This window comes from Phyllostomus hastatus, unplaced genomic scaffold, assembly GCF_019186645.2.
Source record: "Phyllostomus hastatus isolate PE091 unplaced genomic scaffold, TTU_PhHast_1.1 phas_contig_159, whole genome shotgun sequence".
Classification (NCBI taxonomy): Eukaryota; Metazoa; Chordata; class Mammalia; order Chiroptera; family Phyllostomidae; genus Phyllostomus; species Phyllostomus hastatus.
Genome location: NW_025333640.1, coordinates 2684658 through 2705489, shown reverse-complemented (window position 1 = coordinate 2705489; position 20832 = coordinate 2684658). Strand labels below are relative to the sequence as shown.

General features: G+C 52.4%; 1 protein-coding gene, 1 non-coding gene and 1 pseudogene across 12 annotated transcripts in view; 1 reads left to right on the top strand and 2 right to left on the bottom strand.

The window, feature by feature from the left end:
- Positions 1 to 20832, bottom strand: part of ZFR2 (zinc finger RNA binding protein 2) — a 35495-nt gene that overhangs the window by 8337 nt on the left and 6326 nt on the right. For 5 of the 11 annotated variants that reach the window (XR_006784802.1, XM_045830928.1, XM_045830933.1 and 2 more), the window contains exons 2-13: positions 16036 to 16273; positions 15209 to 15323; positions 14447 to 14662; positions 14043 to 14329; positions 12295 to 12480; positions 11155 to 11383; positions 9768 to 9937; positions 8527 to 8646; positions 6434 to 6573; positions 5446 to 5578; positions 4650 to 4840; positions 251 to 422 (exon numbers count right to left, since the gene is read on the bottom strand). Coding sequence is in view for 10 of the 11 variants with exons in the window: in XM_045830928.1 (XP_045686884.1) it covers positions 251 to 422; positions 4650 to 4840; positions 5446 to 5578; positions 6434 to 6573; positions 8527 to 8646; positions 9768 to 9937; positions 11155 to 11383; positions 12295 to 12480; positions 14043 to 14329; positions 14447 to 14662; positions 15209 to 15323; positions 16036 to 16273 (2197 nt within the window). In the remaining variant the exon portion in view is untranslated. Of the gene's footprint in view, positions 1 to 250; positions 423 to 4649; positions 4841 to 5445; positions 5579 to 6433; positions 6574 to 8526; positions 8647 to 9767; positions 9938 to 11154; positions 11384 to 12294; positions 12481 to 14042; positions 14330 to 14446; positions 14663 to 15208; positions 15324 to 16035; positions 16274 to 17515; positions 17532 to 20832 lie in introns of those variants that run through there. The other 6 variants (XM_045830929.1, XM_045830937.1, XM_045830932.1 and 3 more) reach the window with 4 other exon arrangements.
- LOC123814224 lies at positions 18109 to 18245 on the top strand. Its single transcript, XR_006784850.1, has one exon. It is a non-coding gene; the product is annotated as a U4 spliceosomal RNA (small nuclear RNA).
- LOC123813718 lies at positions 19462 to 20211 on the bottom strand (annotated as a pseudogene).

Here is a 20832-nt window from a genome sequence, read left to right as displayed (position 1 = left end):
TGGGACATTCACATTTTCCCAGTATTGCCCTGAACTCACTTCGTGAAGGAACCCTGAAGTTACCACTTCTTTCTCCTTACAACTGTTTACAAAACAAACAAACAACTGGTTTGTATCCAATAATGACAACCTCTCTTGTTTCTTAAAATCCTGTGGAAGCAAAGTCATCCCAGTCAGGGAGAAGGCGGGGCCCTGGAGGGAGGGCGGGCAGTCCCACCCCTCCCCACCTCCGGGAGATAGCCTCCCTTACCAGGAGTCGCTGGGGCAGCTGCTCGGTGACCCTCTGCAGCAGGGCACGGGTGGGCTTCTGGGAGCAGAGCAGGATCAGCTGCACGTTTCTGTCTCCCTGAAGGAGGAGGCCTTTCCCTAGGAGGCCGACCCGCACCACGCCTTTCAGGACCCGAGCAGAGGGGCTGGCACCGCTGTGGAGACAAACGCGCGATGCATGTAAGAGGGGTGGGGAGCCTGTGGCTCTGCCCTTGGGTCTGGGATGTCAGCAGCTCGCTGGGCCCTCGGTGCCTCAGCTTCCACATCTGTGAAAGGGCCCTTTCTGAGCCCCGTTTCTCAGAACGCACTTGACAAAAGGAGACATGAGAAGATATATTTGAGAAAAGCACTGGGAACCACAACAGGTATATTTTATGTGGTCAGTAAGGGCTGGTGGTTATTACTACTTCCTGCTAAACTGCATTCTGAAAAAGGCCAATGATGGCATCCCCCCCGCTCCCTGGTCCGTAGCCAGCTGGTGCCACCCTGGTCAGCCCATGGGTTTGGGCACCTTCTAGGCTGTCCCTGGGGTTGTTTCCCCCCAACCTGGACGTTCTACAAGCAGGCCCGTCGGAGGGCTCAGGTCACAGCACCCTAAGGGTGACCCCTGCTGCAGTTTTGCCTCTGCAGGTCAGGGCCAGCTTTCTGCAGTGCATCTGCCCCACGTCTGCCCTCCAGACCCTGGCCCTCTGCAGGACGGGGACACCCAAGTTCACTCCCTGGCCTGAGGTGCTCAGCCCAACCCACTGGGCCTCCTTGCCAACATCCTCTTCCACTACTGCCTCTTAGGCCTTATGCTCTAGCCCAGTGATTTTCAACCTTTTTCATCTCATGGCACACATGAACCAATTATTTAAATTCTGTGACACACCAAAAACATTTTTTTGCCAATCTGACAAAAAAATAGGCATAATTTTGATTTATAATAATAACAATAATTATTATTACCTACCCTTTTTGCTCCAAAGTGACTTTAAAAAAAAAATCAGGTGCCTATACTTGTATATAAGGATTTCTGGTACCAAAAATTACCCATGAGATACAACCTTATTATGTGATGTGACCAATTGGATGCAATTCTATTGTATGAGCCATACATGAGTATTTATGGTTCAAGATAAGGCATTCCCGCCGGGTGGCTATTGCTGTGTTGGCTGTTGTCCTTTTTTATTTGACAGTCTGAGGGAAAAGTCAATGCCCCTGACTAAACAGTCAGGTACTGCACGTTTTAAAAATTCTTGCAGCACACCGCTTGAAAACTGCTGCTTTGGCCCCAAGCCCCTTCCTACTTCCCTCCAGCCCCATGAGACTCAGTCCGCTGCCGCAGCTCCCAGGACCGACGCGTGGGGCGCCCTCACATGAGGGGTTTCTGCACAAATGTGCCAGCCTCTGCTCCAGAAGCTGCCACCCTCTCCTGCTACTCTCTGATCACCACTTTGTTGTCTTTGGGACATTTCTTTTTTTTACATCAAAACATTTTATTATATAATAATACGTTATCACTGGCATATCCCAGAGATGTTTGTACATCTCAAGTTGTATTTGTAACGATGAATGTCATTGACAACTAAGAGGACCAATATATTGTTATTATTTTTTTTTAATAGGGGAAGCCATCACTTTTTTTTTTCCCTGAAGGGAAAGGAGGAAGAGAGGGACAGAATATTTGTGACATTTCTTAGGATGGGCGATAACCTTTTTTTAAACATATTTTATTTATTGACTTTAGAGAGAGAGAGAAACATCAGTTTGTTGTTCTCCTTATTTATGTATTCATTGATTGATTCCTGTATGCATCCTCACCAGGGATTGAACTCACAACCCTGGAGCACAGGACAATGCTCCAACTAACTGAGCTGGCTGGCCAGGGCAGGAGATAACCTTTTTATAAAAACCACGTTTATATATTCTTATCCATTTGGGGATCACAGAGCTCTAAAGCCCAAGGCCCGGGGGACCTGACTCTGGAGGCCACTGGCAAAATCCACAGCAGGGACGTCTGGATTAGGGGGCAAGGACCAGAGTCTGCAAGTGAGACTCATAAAGGCAGAGAAAGCAGAAAACAGAGGATGGGGGAACCTGCAGATATACAGACTTAGAAGTTTGTCAATGAATTTGGATCCCAATTCACACAACCTATAAAACAGAAAAACCAACCCCAGAACACCAAAAAAGCACGTTACGGTATCTACGGGACAACCAGAAATATCAACACTGACTGGATATTTGATGATGTTAAAGAATTACTGTTAATTTTTTTAGAGAGAGGGGAAGGGAGGGAGCAAGAGAGGGAGAGAAACCCATGTGTGAGAGAAATATCAATTGGTTGCCTCTCCCACATCCCTAACCAGGGACCTGGCCTGCAACCCAGGCATGTGCCCTGACTGGGAACCGAGCTGGAAACCTTTCGGTTCACAGGCCGGTGCTCAATCCACTGAGCCACCCCAGCCAGGGCTGTTAATTTTTTTTAAAGTATGATAATGGCATTATGGTTTTGTTAAATAAAACGTCCTTAATATCTAGAGATAGGTACCCACTAAACACTCAGAAAAGAAACACTATGAGATCTGATAGGATCTCCTTTTAATCTCCATGCAGGGGCAGGGAGGAAGGGCCAAGAGGTCAAGTGCAGTTGTGGGAGCTGGCCATGGTGTAGTAATGCTCACATGGTGTTCGTTATAAGTTTACTGTTCCGCCCACATCTGTGTATGTTAGAGGGTTTCCATAATAAAAGTTTTAAAACCCAAACACTAAAATGTTCTTTCCAATGGTTAAATAAATAATGGAACACCCACAGGATGGTTTATTATGTTGCCATTAAAAAACCACACTTCCATGTTTTTGAAAAATAATGTAAAGGCGTGTCGATTTCCTGCCCTGACACATGCGAAGGCTGCTTCCACACCCACACTGAGGGAAGTGGGGGGGTGGTCTGACGACCTTCTCTGTGCTCTTTTTATGAGTCCATAATTATTTCAAAATAAAAAGTTAAAACACAAATAAAAAGAAAAACACTATAGGGAACTTCAAAGCATTAAGTGAGGGGGAGGTTTTTGTTCAGAAAACCTGAACGCAGATTTCAATGACTGGCACCCTTTCTGTCCGCAGTATGAGACGCCTCTGGGTAGCTTCCAGGCAATCGGCCCCTCTGCACGAGGTGCAGAGGCCAAAGCGAGTACGGCTGCAGGCAATGTCACACCTTATGGCCAGACCATCTTTTCCACTTGTAAGCAAGCACAAAGCCCCAGGTAAACCTCAGAGCTGGGATGGCTCCATCTTTCAAAGACTTCTTCCATCAGACTTTGCAGTCCTGTAGTTTGGATTCATGAGGGCGCCAGGGGACAGCTAAGAAAAATGTCTTCTTGGCACCCTAGTTTTGGTAACCTATTGCATCTACTGATGGGGGAAGTTTGTGTGCTTAAACTGAGGGGCTAGTTCATTTTATCATGACACTTTGCAACTCACAGTAGTATATGTTCTTTTCCTGGGACCAAACACTATAGTGAAAAGAAACTAAGGTGGAATTGGCCAGACACAAAAGGACAAATACTGCATAATTCCACTTACACGAAATGGCCAGAATGGGCCGAGCCGTAGAGAGAGGAAGTGCAATGACGGAGCTTGAGGCTGGGGTAGGGGGTGGGGAATTTGCAAGGACAAATTTCTGTTTTAGATGATGCAAAAGTTCTGGAAATAGATAAGTGGTGGGTGATCATTGCACAACCTTGCGAATGTACTTAGTGCCACTATATTGTACACATCAAAATGGAAAATGGTTAAGATGCTAAACTTCATGCTACGAGTATTTCACCACAATAAAAAACAATAAAAATAAAAGAAGGAAATAAAAAAGAAGCCACCTAGAGAGAAAGAACTTGGAAGAGCTAACTACATCTTGAATTATTTCAGCTGGGTAGTGACTCCTCACAGGGCCCAGGGACTTTTCTGTCTCCCCGTGAGCACAGGCCTGGAGCGATGACTCCGGCGGCACTGAGTGGCAGCCTCCGCTCTGTGAGGTGAAGGGATCAGGGCAGAATCACACTGTCTCCCTTTTGCAGATGAACAAACAGAGGTGGTTCATGTTTCATGAACTACGGTTCTTGATGCACCTTTCATGAAAAAGTAAATTCTGGTACTGGAACAGCAGCTCTCACCAGCTGGGACTAAAACTCCCTTTGAACCTCGGGGCTCCAGGCCCGACACTAGAGACTCAGTGAGCATGCCGCCCACGGGCTGGAAAGTCCCTGCTACTGCAGGGCTCAAAGTCAATGAGAGAAGGAGCTGTCCCCCTGCCCCCCTGGCAGCCACATCCTGTGAGAACACCTGCCTCCTCCAAGTCACCCTCTGGGCCTGGGGAAATGAGGGTGAACTAACTCCATTACCTGTGCTCACCAGCCTCCTGCTCTGGGCTTCTGGACTTGTCCTCCGCCAGTGTGTCGGACACCAGCTTGAGGGCGCACTCTGAGTGGAACACAGCCTTCTGGACAGCCAGGAGCTCCTCCTCTGTGGGGTAGATGGTGGCGTGCTTACACAAGACGTGGCGGTCGTCACTGGATTCTGGCCGCTGTGTGGGCTGCAAGGAAAGGTGCACACATTACAGTGGGCTAAGAGGTCCTGGAGACCCAGTGGGCAGGGACAGGACTGTCAGCTCTGTGGAGCTGCAGCACAGGTGGCAGGAGGACATGAGTGGAGCCACACTGAAGAATGACATGTACCCACGGGTGGTGACCCAGTGAGGACCCCAGGGCCTCCCCTGAGGGCTACAGCAAGCTCAGGGCTGAGGGGGGCCGGGGGGCTCCCCTGTGACACTCTTACATCTCCAAGCCAGGGGCTTTTCTGCCAACTCAGTAGGCCTGCTCCCCAGCAAGGTGCAGGTCGAAGGTTCCCAACCAACCATGGTCTGTGCAGACAGACAGACAGACCCCTGAGGACCCCTAAGAGATGTGACAACTGGGGTCTCAGGAAACTAAAGGGACGGCTGTGGTGGGTGGAAGGGCCAGGGCCTGGAGCTCCCATTGGTGACCAGCAATGAGAGGTGGGCATCCGTTGGGGTTCTTGATACAAAGTCTTACTCCTCATTCCTGGAAGATTCAGGTCTTTCACATATGATGTGAGAAAATCACCCACCCCATGGTGCCAGTGACATGGGAGGCATTTTGGCACAAGACCACCACCTACCAGCGGTGTGGCAGCAGGTGCCCCTGGCCTGCTCCCGAGGGGAGGAGAGCACTGGTCTGATGGGGAGTGTCCCAGGTGCTCATCCTGGGCCTGTGTCTTCTCCTCCGGCTGCCTCCTGCACAGGTCGTAGCGCCTGTTGGAAGCAAGAAAATAAGGAGCTATCAGCAGCTGCAGGACCCTGGGCTTGTCACATCAAAGCCAGCAGCATGTAAAGGCCATATAGCTCTTGCTGCCTGGTCCTTGCGCTGAGCCAGGCTGAGGCTCTGGAACCACTGAGGAGACGCAGCAGCTGAGTGGGACCCCATAAGAATCCACGAAGAGCTTCTGTGAAAACACTTGCCATATGCCAGAGACCAAGGTTCCAAGGGCCAGGGGGACACAGGCTAAGAGAAACTGCTAGGGAGGGAGAAGCCAGCTTAAGTGGCCACAGCCCTCAAGTCTGTCCCAGGCCTCAGCCCCCAGCTCAGAGGCTGCTTTGGATCTTCTGTGAATTGGATACCATGTCATGAAGTGCTTTAGAATAGCTCTAGGGGGTGAAGGAGGATGATGACAATGATCCTTGCAGTCAAGAGACGCCAAGGATCAGGGGCCCACCAGGGCCACAGGAGGTGAGAGGACACCGGGGGTTGGGTGACATGGGGACAACAGGGTGTCCCTGTGAATCAGGCCTGAGAGTGCCAGCCACTTGGTTGTCAGGACCATGCCATTCCTCGTTTATTAGGGGACTTGCGCTGACTGAAGCAGACCCGGAGAGTGACACGTGCACAGGGGCTGGGCTGGCTAGCTCTAAAATTCTCCACGTCCTTGCAAGTGCTGTGTCCCCTGCCAACTATGCAGCTAATGAGCATCTGGGCTCCGAGGCCTAGAAGACAGAGCTGATGCCCCCCCAACTCCAGTGAATAAGCGAGTGAGCAAACAGACATGTGGTTCTCAGAGCTGCCCTGGGAGCAGAGGGTAGTCAGGAGGGTGAGGGGAAGGGACCCCGCGCCTCATCTCTGCATGCCAGCGCCGCAGTGCCTCCAGCCGCTTCCTGGTCAGCTGCTTCTGCTTCCTCTTCCTCTCCTCCAGAAGCCTCCAGACTCTGTTACTGAGCTTGATGGGGATCGGAAGGTCAGGATCGACTTTTCTCTGTAGAAGAAAGGAAGGGCAGTAAGACCGGAGATCATCACTTAACGAGAGTGCTGGAGTGTCTCTGGGGTGTCTCGTGGACGGGGATGCAAGGATAGGCCCCCTCTGCTGTATTTAGTTAGACAGCAGTGAGTTTCAGTCTCCCGAGTCTTAACACTCCTCGTCCCCAAAAGCACTGGCAGGAAAGGAAACCAGCATGAGGGACAGAACATGACTGACATGCAGAGTAACAAACGTGATGGTGAAAGCAGAACCCTGTCTGCATACCCGACAGGAGCTAAAGGTGCCGTGACAGCACTGGTGAACAACTGTTGGCCATTGTGGAACAGTCCCCAAAAATTCAATGACAAATACTCATTCCTAATCAAAATAATTCAGGGGAAACACCATTTGTGTGAAATCCAGCAATACGCATTTCAAATAGCATGGCTAATTCATTTGCTGAACTTGGTTTTTAGCACTTAATACCTTCATTCAGAGTGTAGTGGTACTTGGGGTGGTGAATACACAACGCTATATGCAGATGCTGTATTATAGAATTGTACACCTATATAATTTTGTTAACCCATGTCACCCCCAAAATTCAATTAAAAAAAGGAAGTGTCGTGTTTAAGGATTTTTCATTGGCAGAAACAACCCAGGTGAACGGATACACAAGATATGTCCACCCACACACTGGAATATCACTCAGCCATAAGTGGAAGGAAGCTCTGATACTCACTACAACGTGGATGATACCTGGTAAACATGATGCTCAGTGAGAGAAGCCAGACCCAAAAGGCCACGTCATATGTAATTCATTTATGTGAAATGTCCAGAACAGGCAAGTCCACAGAAACAAAGTGGGTTCGTGGTTTTTGAAAAGGGCTTGAGGGGCTGGAATGAGGACTGACTGCTAAGTCCTCCTTTAGGGGTTGAGCTCCTTTTTGGGGTGATGTGGATGTTCTGAAATGAGGGAGAGGTGGAGGTTGCACAACTCTGCGAATACAGTAGAGCCATTCACTACACAGTTTGTGTGGGCTGACTGTGAGATGCGCAAATGACATCTTGATGAAATTGCTAAAAAGAGAGGAAATAGCTGGAAGCCACGGCTCACCACCCTGGGGAGAGTTATGTGTGGGCTCTGCACAAGCATACTGGAGGCCCAGAGTCAGGCGTGTTTAAACACACACATGCGCACAGGTGCCCTCGGGTTGGGCCCAGGGTGCTGAAGGGCCACAGGAGCTCCTGGGCCACGTAAAACCTCCCCTTGGGTGGGAGAAGGAGCTCCCGCTGGTGCTGGAAGGCTCTTGGCATTGGTGGCCCCGGGGTCCCTGGGGATGGCTCAGCCTGGACAGTCCAACACCCCCTGCAGCAGCAGCCCCTCAAGTCACCGTCTCTCAGCACCAGGGCCCCGGCCGCGCTCCAGCTCACAGATTCAGTCCTGTGCTGGTGCCTGCATGCCTCCCCACAGGGACACAGTTCGAACAGAGCACGGTATCCAATTCACAGTGTCCATCTCAGCTAGCACACGCCAGCCTGGGACACAGGCAGAGGCCCCAGAAAAGAAAAACGTGTGTCAGATGTGAACAAAACAATACTGAGTGTCTGGGGAAAGAGGCAATATCCGTGAGTCTTATTTTGTGCGCCATCTACGACCCGACCGTGTGCCTGAGCACCTCCTCTGGCAACAGGTGGGTGCAGTTGTACAACTACACATCCATCTACAACAGATGAAATCGACTGGCAAACTCGAGCCCATGTTTTCTGCTCTGGCCCTCCAGGCAGTGGCAAAGACAGGTCTGGATGCAGTTTGAGAGGCTCAGGGGGTGTGAAGCTCCTGTCAAAGCTCTGCCTCCCAGAGGGGGAAAAATGTTTTGAGACATGGAGCAAGATGTAGAAACCATGGAAGGTCACACACACACACACACACACACCCCAACCGTGGGCTAATCAGGGCCCTACGAGGCGCACCTTGTACTGCAGCCGATGCCGCCGCCCTCTGACGTGCATGTCCCTGGCGTTGGTGTCGTTGAAGCTGCACTCACACAGCTTGCAGTAGAACCGGATCACTTTGCCTTCGCTGTTGCATACCTGAGACACAAAGCTCAGCTGTGCACTGGCCCCTGAGGAAGGGTGCCTCCCTCCACCCTGCAAGGGCACCGGGCCTTCCTAGGTGGCCCAAAGGAGTGACAGCAAAGCCTCTGAGGCCAGCGTGCTAGCTTCTCTGGCTCCCTGTCAGCTGAGCTCTTCCAAAGGGCGGCTTTCGGGAGCCTCCCGTGCTGAGCTCACCTCTGCCACCATCCAGTGCTCTGCCCTCCCAGCTCAGCTACCGCTGGCCCATGCCCTGCCCTGTAGTAGTCCTGCCTTGGCTTCTCAATTTTTGCCCACCGTGTGGCCTTCTCTTTTTTGCTGCAGCTTCTATGAATCTTACTGCCTTAATTCTTTTTTTTTTTAAAGATTTCAGAGGGGAAGGGAGTGAGAAAGAGAGGGAGAGAAACACCAATGTGTGGTTGCCTCCCATGTGGCCCCCACCAGGGACCTGGTCTGCAACCCAGGCATGTGCCCTGAGTGGGATTTGAACCGGCAACCCCTTGGTTCGCAGGCCAGCGCTCAATCCACTCAGCCACACCAACCAGGACTTATTGCCTTGATTCTTAAATGACAGGGTCTATAGCACACGAGTTCTATCTGGTGGAGTATTTTGCACAGGACAAAACAAGATGCTGAACTGGTTGAAAACACAAAAATGAAAAGAAATGCTGATGCTCACACTTCCTTTTAGCCACACATAGTCTTTAAATGAACTCCGGAAGGCTGGGAACTAAGGGAGCAGCCAGCAGAAGCTCCAGAACTTGAGCTCTAGAAGGCTGCTTAAGACAAGCCCACAGGGCCTCTGCTCAGGCTCTGGGTGATGGCCCTGCGGGGCGCTCGCTGGCTCCTGATGCCCTTGGAATCACATGCCTTGGGGTGATGCTCAGCAAGAAATGCCTCTGCCTGCTCAGGCCTTCCTTCTAAGATCTGAAACCCAGCACCTGCCCCTTCCAGCAGGTTCCGGACAACTCACTGAGGTCTGCCTGGTGCTGGGTGTGTAATGTGAAATGGAGAACTGGACTGAGGACACGAAAGTTGACCCTGGCAAGGTTCTTCCCCACCAGAACCTGGAGATGAAGCAGGGCACACACCGAGGGCGAGGTGGTTGCTGGAGGGGTTACCTCTTCCACGTAGCCTGGGCCCACTGGCTGCGAGTCACAGCATCTTCCAGAAGCTTCCACAGAGTCTGCTTGGGTGGGCGGTTGTCCCAACCTCTTTGACTTCAGGTGTGCCAGTTTGCCCTCTGGGGGTCTGCAGCCTGCTGCCTTCAGCTCCGGAGGCCCTGGAAGAACTGTGGCACTTACAACCTGCTCCACCTAGAAACCGTGGCCGGCTCTCCCTCAGCCCCTTTCACCCCTGCGTGACGTCAGCCAGTCAGATACAGGGTCCTGCAAGACCACTGTCAGTCAGCTTGGGGCATGGCTGGGAGAACAAGGCCCATGCAGAGCTCAGTGCCAATCTGCATGCATCCACAAGGGCCCAGCCGTAGGCCCCCACCTGAGGAAACCCCCAGCACAGACTCCGCTGCCCTTCGTTAACCAACAGGGAGCCATCAGGTGGACCAAGGCTCACAGGCAACCCAGCCCCATTAGACAAATCCATGGTGGGAGGGGGCTGTTTCTTTGTTGTCAAAACCGCTTTATGATTTTATCTTCAGTATCACGTGATTATTCAAAACATGGTACTGCTGACGCTAAAAATAAAATAAGCCCTCTCCCACAAAAAGCGGGGGAGGGAAGAGCAGAGATGGTCAGAGACCTGGCTTTGAATCCTGCCTCCACCACTTATGGAGTGGCCTGGGTCAGGTACTCCCCTCCCCTCCCCTCAGTTCTCCCATCTGCAAACTGGGACCGATGATCAAACCTACTGTACAGACTCACACCAGGCAGTGCGTGTGCAGCACGTGTAGGGTGAGTGCCTGACATCCAGCCTGGTTATGACCCAGTCAGCATGCATCACGTGGCAACCGTGACTTCCGTCAGGTACCGGCTTGGTGTGTCCCACCCTCAAGGGGAGCAAGAACAGACGTGGGGCTGCAAGGAGCCCACCATAACCTCCCAGGACCCACACAGCTGTGAGGCCCAGTGTGCCTGACACGAGCACCGGGGTGCGTGGGAGCCTGCTCCCAGCGTGTGGGAGGACACAGCCCAGGGAACTCTCTAGGCCTAGGGTGGTGCTTCAGGGAACCCACAGCATCTCAGTCTGTCCCAGCCTCCATGGGAAGAAGGGGTGATGTCATCCCATTGGTTCTACCAAGGTTTCAGGGCAACGGTCTCCTGTCAATGGTTCAGACGGTGTGGACCAGAGGTAGCGGGGCACCTGCTGCCTGGCAGGAATAAGGGAGAAGGCATGCCCCCTTCACACCCCGGGCCCCAGGCATAGCTTAGTCTCTCCCGAGAAGATATGCTCACTCACCCTCACACACAAGTTAACTGGCCAAACACTTCTCTGAGCCTGGGGTCTGAGTCAGGGCATGGCGCAAGGGCTGTGAACCGCAGCAACACATACCCGTGCACGAGGCCTTTGAGACCACTGGCTTCTTGGGCAGCTCTAGTCCGCCAGGGGTGTGCATGCTGGAGCCAGGGGGTTCCACAGGCTTGGTTGAGGTCACAGGGGGACTCTCAGTGGTGAGGGGGGCCGGCTTGCTGGTGCAGGTGGTCTGGGCTGAGCTGGAGTTCCCTGGCACAGGTTCTATGGTGGGGATGGGCTTCCCCAATTTGGTATACAGCTTGAAGACCTGGAACAGCCCCAGATTCCCCCGTCAGGACCAACTGCAAGCCTGACTGACCTTCTTCGAGAGGAAGGGAGAGCACCTCCGTGAGTGTGGGAGGGCTGGCAACCTGTGGAAGTGAGAGTCGGTGGTCTTGTCCCAGCCCCGGGGGACCCTGCCCACTCCCCAGCAACCAAGCTCTCTCAAGCACCACAGCCTCTGGAAGGCTTTCCTACATTGTCTCCTGCTTCTAGGCCCTCACTAGGCATGCACACACATGGGCCCTACATATTACAACAGTACCTGTGCTGGCTAACACTGACCTCACGCCTCCAAACTCCACTGCCTTGCACTGAAAGACAGGGATGTTCTTTGCATCCCAAGCACCAACTTGGTGCCCACCCAATGGGGACACAGAATGTGTACATGGATTCATGGATAGGGGCCACCTGCTAAGACATACGTGTGTATTTGTCCAAAGACACATGTCTACATTCTGCAGGAACACATGTACACCTAGGGTCCAGTAACAGGACCCAAGGTTGGTCCTGACCATCCTTGATATCCTCCACGTTAAAACTTACTATTCTAATTTTATTTAATTTTGTTTTTAAAAAGCATGACCCCACATGGAATATACTGTCTGATCTCATCAATGTTCAAACTCTTGTTCACATAAACATCTAAACATGCCTGATGCCAAGAACAGCTTCTCAGAGGCCTGGGTACAACCCCACATGGCTTCATGCTTTTGTCCAGAGGCAGGCAGGACTTTTATAACTGGGAGAAGGTGTTGCTTCTAAGGACACGTGGGCCCTAGAAGGAAAGCTCCCCTCATCAGTGCCCCCTCTGATACACTGGATACCCCTCTGGGGCCTGAGTATGGAAAGCTGGGCTGCTCCCAGGGCTGCCCTGCCTAAGCCCCGTGGGCATCCTACCTTCTGGTGTTTAGCCCCCCGGATGTGGGCGGCATAGGCTTCTGCCCCGGTGCAGGACACGTCACAAAGGCCACAGTGCAGCTGCGCCCGCACCCCACAAGGGCTGCCGTTGGGCTGGATGCCCGTCTTCTCTGCTGCCTCCTTCTTTTTGTGCTTTTGCCCTTCCAGGTGCTCGCGGTAGGTCTGCTGGCAGATAGTGAGGGTGGCCTGAGGGGGCGTGTGCTCACTGGCACCGCACCGTACCCCGCAGTTCACCAGCCGGGTGTGCATGAACCCGCGAGGAAAACACAGGCCCACCAGCCCCAGCCCTCCACTCTCAGGCACCTCTTTATTTGAGCCCAGTCAGCAGACCAAGAGGCTCAACTTGAAAGACATCAAGTTTCTTTTTTTCTCTTTTTTCTAAAAATCAATGAATTTCTTAAGCCAACATCCTCAAAGGATCACACATTTGGTTTTGAGGGTTACTCTGAAAGAAAATTTTGACTTTTCAGAAGCTGACCTCAGAAACCAAGCAAGGACGCACGCTCCACTTCCTGTTAGAAAAATGCTGATACCAAGGGGCTCCACGTGTGAGAGGCTGCACGGGTCACAGACCTACTCGTTACATGCCACTGGGCCCGAAATATCTCACTGCATCTGGCAAATGACCACGCTCTTAGGTGGCATCCCAGACTCCTCTCCTGGAACCTGGAGATGAGGTACTCAACAGCAAACACACAAGAAGTGGGCCCACTGAACAGTGCCCTCTGCCTAGGCTGAGGGTCAACATTCACGGGATAAAAATACCTCTGGAAAACATACAAGGTGGCACAGGCTGGCCTGGGGACAGATGGGAGGCAGGGGCAGGAGTCGGAGGGGTACTTGCTGGAAGGTAGGAATCTTGTGAACACTGTACCTAAGTGACAGAGCACCCCTCCCCTCCGCCAATGTACAAACAAGTATGAGTAAAGGGTATATCTGAATAAGAGCAGACCATATCAATCCAACATCCTGGCTGCAATTTGCAAACTGTTACCACTGGGAGAAGCTGGGGGAAGGGCACACGGGACCAACCTGCATTATTTGTTCAACTACATGTGAACCTATAACTATCTCAATAAAAATTCTAATAAAAAATGCTATTAAATATTAGCAAAAATGGGAATAACAAGAATTGACCTTTCCAAGCCACATCGAGGACGTGTCACATGCTATGCAGAGTGGTCATGCTCAGGCAAACCCTGTCCCACAGGGAGACTGACGCTCAGAGAGGCTGTGACACCTGCTGGGGGGATAGTGTGGCAGGGCCGGGCTATGGGCCCAGGAGGTCAGCTCTGGAGCCCACACTCCTTCCACTGAGATGACTGCACACGTGCTCACCAGTGCCCCTTGTCGCCCACCCGGGGCCCTGACAGAGCAGCCCTGCAGCAGAGGCACACCACAACTAGCTGTGTCTGCCTGGGCCCTTGCTGCGCAAGGAGGGAGTGCTGACTGCCTCCTCTACCCCAAATCAAGAGAAGCCCCGCCTGCCTTGGAGTTCAAGACCACCCTTCGGGGGCCAACAGTCAGTGCTGTGCTGCTCTCATTTCTTCCACTCAACCACCAACAGGGCAATCGACAGGGTAATTCTGACCCACACTTGACACTGCAAATTTAATAACAGACTTTTTTTGGGCAGGCCATGATCCTGACCTCTGGTAGGCCACAGGGCACAAGGGAGGAGCAGGAAGACGTCAGAGCCTGCCAGTCATTGCGTGTGGGGTGCTGACCTGGGCACCAGCACAGCTGATCTTGCAGAGGTCACAGTAGTGAAGTGGGGACTGCCTGGGCCCATCCTTGGGTTTCGGCAGCCCGGTGGGAACCAGTGCCTTCTTGGTGAAGCTGCCAGCAGAACTGACACTAGAGCTGTTCCCTGGGGCACCCCAGGGGGACAAGTCCTCAGGCTTTGGGGGTGGAGGTGGAGGGGGTGGAGGCTGCAACTGTGGGGGGAGCAGTGGAGGATAGTAAGGACCGGCTGCTGGGTACACCGACATGTAACAGCTCGGATAGCTTGGTCCTAAGAAGCAGAGAGAAGAACGAGAGGGAAATGGTTTGGTTTTGAGAGTGATGCTTATTTTGGCTGCAGAGTAACAGGCTTTGTCCACATTCATGCTCGGGGAAACCACTACCTCACCTGTGTATGGGGTGGAGGTGAAGCTGTAGGAGGAGGATGAGGTGCAGGAAGGCAGGGTGGACATGAAGACTGAGGGCTGCTGGACACTGGATGCTGGGGAGTAGGTGTAACTGGAGGACAGGACGCTGGCTGGCTGTGCCGCCTTAGTGAGTGCCTGTTGTAGGGGCTGCGCTTGGCTGCACCCACTGCTGGGCTGACAGTAAGCTCCTTTGGCCTCTGGAGAGCAAGCACAGTCCCTCTGAAGCCACACTTCCTCCCTATTCCCACTACAACCAGCCTCCCCAGCTGCCAGAGCAAACATGGGCCCCTACTTGCAGATGAGCCCAAAGTGCTGTTGGCCACGGACCACCCTCTGCCCTGAGGTCTAGGCCTTGGCTGAAGGCTGGAACCCCAGAGGCCTCCGATCCTGAGCTCTGATCCAGCTGGGAGTCATTTGTGACCTGAGCCCACCACTCCTTTCCAGACGCTTCTTCCTCTGTGTCATGAGTGTAACAGGTGTATACTCAGTGTGTTCCTTCTCTCTTCTACGTCTAAGATACAAATGCTCAGCAGAATGTAACCCCCTTCCACCCTGGGAAGGCTTCCTTGGAAAACACTTTTAGCTCCATTTTTACCTTTCCCACACACAGGCCCCTCATTGAAAAGATAGCCCTGACAGCCACATTATTCCAGGCTCTCCCGTGAATCTGGAGTGTTTAAGTGTGACTTTAGTGCAGTGACTCTGTGCCCTTGCTCCCACCTGAAGACCCTGCAGAGACCCACCTGGCTGGCAGAGCACCGCCCTGGCGGGGAGCTGAGACTGGCCCACAGCAAGCGGGTGATGCTCTTTGTTCTCAGAGCTGCTGACGGCTGTCAGTGGTTCATAGCCATAACTGTCCTACAGGAGGGTTTCCGCAGGAGACACACAGAAAGCAGAAAGAAAGGGTGAGATGTGTCTTCACTCACCCCATACACAGGCAGAGGGCTCTCAAGGATCTGGGTGCTGTGCCAAGGGTGGCAGGGAGTATGGCTGGATTTTGGCTCACAGTAGGGTGTGGGCTGTTGGTAGATCAGGGACTACGTGGAGGTGAGGACAGAAACACAAGGGTCAGGAGGCTTTGGGAGGGGGCAGAAGCATGGGAGGGTTGGTCAGGAGGGAGAAGTCGAAGGCCTTGGAGAAACAATGGCGAGAGGGAGGGAGGGAGGGAGAAAGAAGGGGACAGAGCTAAAGTGTGAGGCTTGGCTACCCAGTGGCCTGCGGTGTCACACACTGACCCAGCCAGGGACAATTTCTGGGTGGCAGAGGCTGGAGAGGTGGGGGTTGGACCACGTGCAGCCTGGGGTGCTTTCCCAACTCCAAGTGGAAACGCAGCGGCCAGATCTGTGACCTAGAGTTCCGAGGTGGGGAAAGTGGCATCATCCACAATAGAAGGGCCCAGGAAGCAGAAGCCCATCCCGTCACCTCTACGGACAGGGACAGGAGCATGAGGAGGGTGGAGGTGTGTCCTGGACTGTCTGCCAGTACAGGCTGCCCACATCACTCTTCCATTCAACACCATCCATGTTTTCAAGGAAGGACAGGTGCTAGACACAGAAAGGTGGGCTGATACCTGGTAGGAGGAAGCAGCGGTGGGGGTGAGGGTGGGCTCCGTGAGTCTGCTACTGTAATCAAAGTCCTGGATGGCGTGGGGCTGGTACCTGCCATATCCTGCTGGGCTGCCAGACCTGGGTGGCCAGGTGGCCTCGGGAGCAAATGGCAGGGTCCCGGCAGGGTCCATTCCAGGCGTGGGGTGGGTGGTGAAGCTGGCTCCAGAGGCAGGGAGGGGGAGAGCCGTGGGAGGCTGAGCGCTAGAAGCACAATACACACAGAAGCCCAGCCACGTTAGATGGAGCTCCACACAGAACTTGAGTTGAGCACATAAACCACCGCTGTCAGGGGCTTCAGATGCCCGCATGCACACAGTGCCTTTCGATGATGAGTTCTAAGTGCTCTTCAGGAACAAACGTCATCTCCCAACAGCCCTGTGGGGTGAGGACCATCGTCACCCGTGTTATGGAAGAGGAAACTGAGGCACGGTAAGTGACAAAGTCAGGCCTGAATCATTTGAAGACTTTTCAGCTCATTCACATAAGTGGTAGTCTTTATTTTTTCAACATCAAGGTTCCACAGAGAAAGCTGAACTTTAATGGTATTTTTAAACTAAAAGACAAGTGGATCCACCCGATTGTTAAAATTTGGAAGACTGGTTACCACTAAACTGAAAACTTTACCAACGGCAACAGGCTATACTGACACCCTGCTCCTGGCAAGCACAGCTCTGAGGCTTTGTCCACATCACCTCATTCCTGCCTCCCCACCCGCAGGGAAGGTGCCAGCGCCACACGCCCACCTATCTGTCCGTCTGTCCACACTGTCTAGCTGAGGAAACTCTGAGGGTCACTGACACGTGTCAAGTGCTCGATTTAAACCCGTCTTTCTGGCGCCAGTGCCCCAGGCTCTGCTGAGTATCAGCCACCAGTAGATAGTCCTCAAATTTAAAAGCCCATTTCTTGGGAAGGGCACCATCAAAGACTTTAGCCCAATACCAGTAAGGATCATATAAGGAAATTCTGAAACATATCCCTCACAAATAAGGCGGGCTATTGTACTGTATGTAACTTTTTGCTATTTTGATTTATAATGTTAAAATATTTAAATATATAGTATATAGGCTTCCATTTGTACTTTTACCCTGAGCCTCCCAAACTTAAAGGCTGATTATTTATTTGCTTGAATGTATCACAATTCATTGGCCTAGATGCCTAACAATAGACATTTATATATTAGTTATCTATTGCTGAGTTAAAAATTACCCCCAACCCTGGCCAGGTGGTTCAGTTGACTGGAGCATCATACCGTTTACCAAAATGTTGTGGGCTCAATTCCCAGTCAGAAAAAAACCCGGTCTGCGCACATACCTAGGTTGCGGGTTTGGTCCCTGGTTGGGGTGCATGCAGGAGGCAACCGATAGATGTTTTTCTCTCCCCCTCTCTTTTTTACCTCTCCCCGACCCCCATCTTTCTCCCTTCTAAAAAAATCAGTGAACATACCCTCAGGTAAGGACTAAAGAAAATATTATCCTCGCCTTAGCTCAGTGGATTGAGCACCAGCCTGTGAACCAAAAGGTCACCAGTTCGGTTCCCAGGCAGGGCACATGCCTGGGTTGCAGGCCGGGTCCTTGGTTGGGGGTGTGCGAGAGGTTTATCGATCAATGTTTCTCCCACACATTGATGTTTCTCTCCCTCTCTGTAAAAATAAATAAAATCTTTTACAAAATTATCCCCAATAACAAGGTCCAACAACAATAACCATTTATCATCTCCACAGTTTCCGTTTCTGTGGGTCAGGAATTCGGGACTGCCGTGGTCGGGCTCTGCCTCCGGATCTCTAAGAGGCTGCAGTCAAGCTGTTGGTGGGCTCCGTCATCTGAAACCTCAAGTGGAAGGGGGGATGTGCTTCCAGGATGTTCCTCCCCGAGCAGAAGTGCGCCTGGTAGAACACGTCCTTGTTGTGGCCCGGCCTCAGACACCGCATGGCATAAGTCCTGCCACATTCCATTAGACGTGAATCACTAAATCCAACCCACACCCAAGGAGAGAGGATTTGGCCTCCCCTTTTGGAGGAGCATCAAAGAATCTGTGTGAGCTTTGCACAGGGGCAGTATTGTAGCCAATGAGGTTTATCTGAGGTACAATTACTACTAATTGAAAAGAAAAAAAAAAGTGTGGACTTATTTTTAAACCACTGCACGTTATTTCCAATTTTCTGCTGTTAAAGCAATACTGTGAGGTATGTTCCATGGAAGTTCTACACGTGCCTTCTCGTGCCAGCGTCCCCTCGTGGCTTCTTGTCCAGCCCCGGCCCCACACCACCCGCTCCAAATGGGCACAGAGGAGAGAAATGGGGCCAAGCTGGCTGGCTTCGATCCCTCTGGATTTACCCAGGAGCTGGGGCCACCCTCTCCTAAATCACACTGATACCAAACTGGCAAGAGGAGGGATGGACATTGGGAAGACACCAAAGGCCATGCCACTGCAGCCACTGGAAGGCTCAGCAAGGGAGTCTGGTCTGCCCGAGCTGCAAGGGCAGGGGCATGCAGTCCAAGTTGAAGCACAGACCTGGGGCTCTCTGGACTGCGACCTGCTGCTGCTGCTGCTGCTGCTGCATGAGCCACCAGAACTGCCAGCAACACTCAGCAGCCAGCTCTGTGGAGGCTCCCTTCTGCCCCGGCTTCCTCACATGCTGACAGCCTCCACCTCCAGTGGGGTTTCCCATCTGCTCCTGAAGCCCTGGCCTGCAAAGTGGTGTCAACCAAGGGCACAGAAGCAAGTATCTCTTGGGGTGGAAGGGTGACTCATCCTTCAGCCGACAAGGGCTCTGAGGAAGTAGAGACAGCCTGTGGAGCTGTCCCCACCTTACTCCCACGGTGACCTGTCTCAGGTCAAGAGCACTGTCTTCACCTGGAGCCAGGACCCACTTAAGGAAACCAATGGAGGTGGATGGTTAATGACCTATTCCACACCAGGAAGAACATATATGTGTATATGTACACACACACATGCATGTACACATGCACACACACACAGTGTATTTAGTCTAGGGCAGGGGCAGGATTTCTTGACCTGGGCACTGCTGACGTTGGGCCAGATCATTCTCTGTGGAAGAGCCATCCTGGGCACTGTGCAGGGTTGAGCAGCATCAGTGGCCTCTACACACTCGATACCAGGAGCACCGCCACAGATGTCCCCACTGTCTATTTGAGAAAGGCTACTGTAGGACAAGCTCAGTCCCAGGACACCAGCTGGACGGTATCGTAGGCTGGTTTATGCCTGGTGCAGATCCTAACCGGGAAGGATCACAAGGACACCGTGCGCTGCCTCTGACAGCACGTTTCCAAGTGTAAACATAAAAGGGTATGTTTTTGTGGTATATGACCCTGATGGTGGTGTTTTGCACACTGAAGTTTGAAGACCACTGATTTAGATTAAAGGGAGGGATGGAAGGAGATTCAGACGGCTAGGCATCCAAGCCATTACATAATGGCATAATTCCGAGGCTGTGGTGTAGTATCTTGGGTGTTCAGCATGCTTGCAGGATGACGTCTACTGGTGTTTGTTTAGGGCACAGAGGACAAGTTCATTTGGTGAATGCTGATGGCAAATATCATTCAAGAGATACGAGCTGGGGAAAGTGCTGTGACAAGAGACCCAGGAAGCCTGCAGGGCTACATGTGGTCTCCCACCGGGGGAGGCACGGGCATGGGGCACAGTGGGCACACTGCGAGCCATGTCCAGCCGTTCAGCACCGTTCAGATGAGCTCTTCAGAGCCAATACAACCACTGCTGGATTCATGCTCTGCCACCAGCACCTCTGCTTCTCCCTCTGTCATGTCCTCAGCCCCTGTGATGGGATGCGTCAGATGTCAGCACCCACGACAGTGGTGTTCCCTTCCTTGTCAAACACCACCCTAAGGCCTTTGACACACTCCTCACAGATGCCCTGTCAGTGCCCGTGGCTGGTCTGCAGCATGGGCAGGAAGTGCTCCAAGTGCCCACCTCCACATTCACCTCACCACTCTGGGGGTTCCCCAGGACTTTTGAGCACCTCAGCGTGGGTGGGGTCCTGACCCAGGGCTCTGACCACATCCCCACACTGGCTGTACAGGATCTTGCCCTCTCCCGTTTGGTCAAATAGCTAGAAGGCCTCCTTGAACTCTGAAGGTCTGGTCCTCAGTGAAGTCACACATCTTCACTGCTTGGCTCTGCCGAAACTTCCTGTAGTAACGACGCCTACTGGTTTTATGAAAAGTCAGAACTGTGAGCAGAGGTTGTGAGGAGTGCGGGGTCATGGTCAACATCAGCTTTCAATTCAGTGTAGGACAGTGAAATGCCCTTTACCTCACCACAGTTCACCCCTGGAGCATCTCTCCACTGCAAACAGTGAGCTATGCCCCCTGGTGCAAGAATGGATGCGCTGACAGCCCAGCAGATAACAGAAGGACCCCTGTCCCTGAGGCTGAGAGGATGACTGAGACTCCAAAGGGTTAGGGCTCAAACCGGACAGAGAAAAGGGCCTGGCACAGACACTGGAACGGGAGAAAGGCACAAGGCAGACAGGGAAACTGTCCTGTGTGCTGAGGGACAGAGGATGTGTGGGGTAACAAAAAGGTGGAAGGTGGGCTTGGAGCTCTCAGATGCTAGGCTGAATCCAGGTTTTATCTAGTAGCAACAGCGAGTCACCAAGAAGACCCTTGTCAAGTCCTGAGCTGTTTTGGGATGCTAAGATGGGGTCATGGACTAAGTTGTGCCACCCTCAATTCACTGAAGCCTTAATTCCCAATGTATTTGGAGATGGGAGCTTTAAAGGA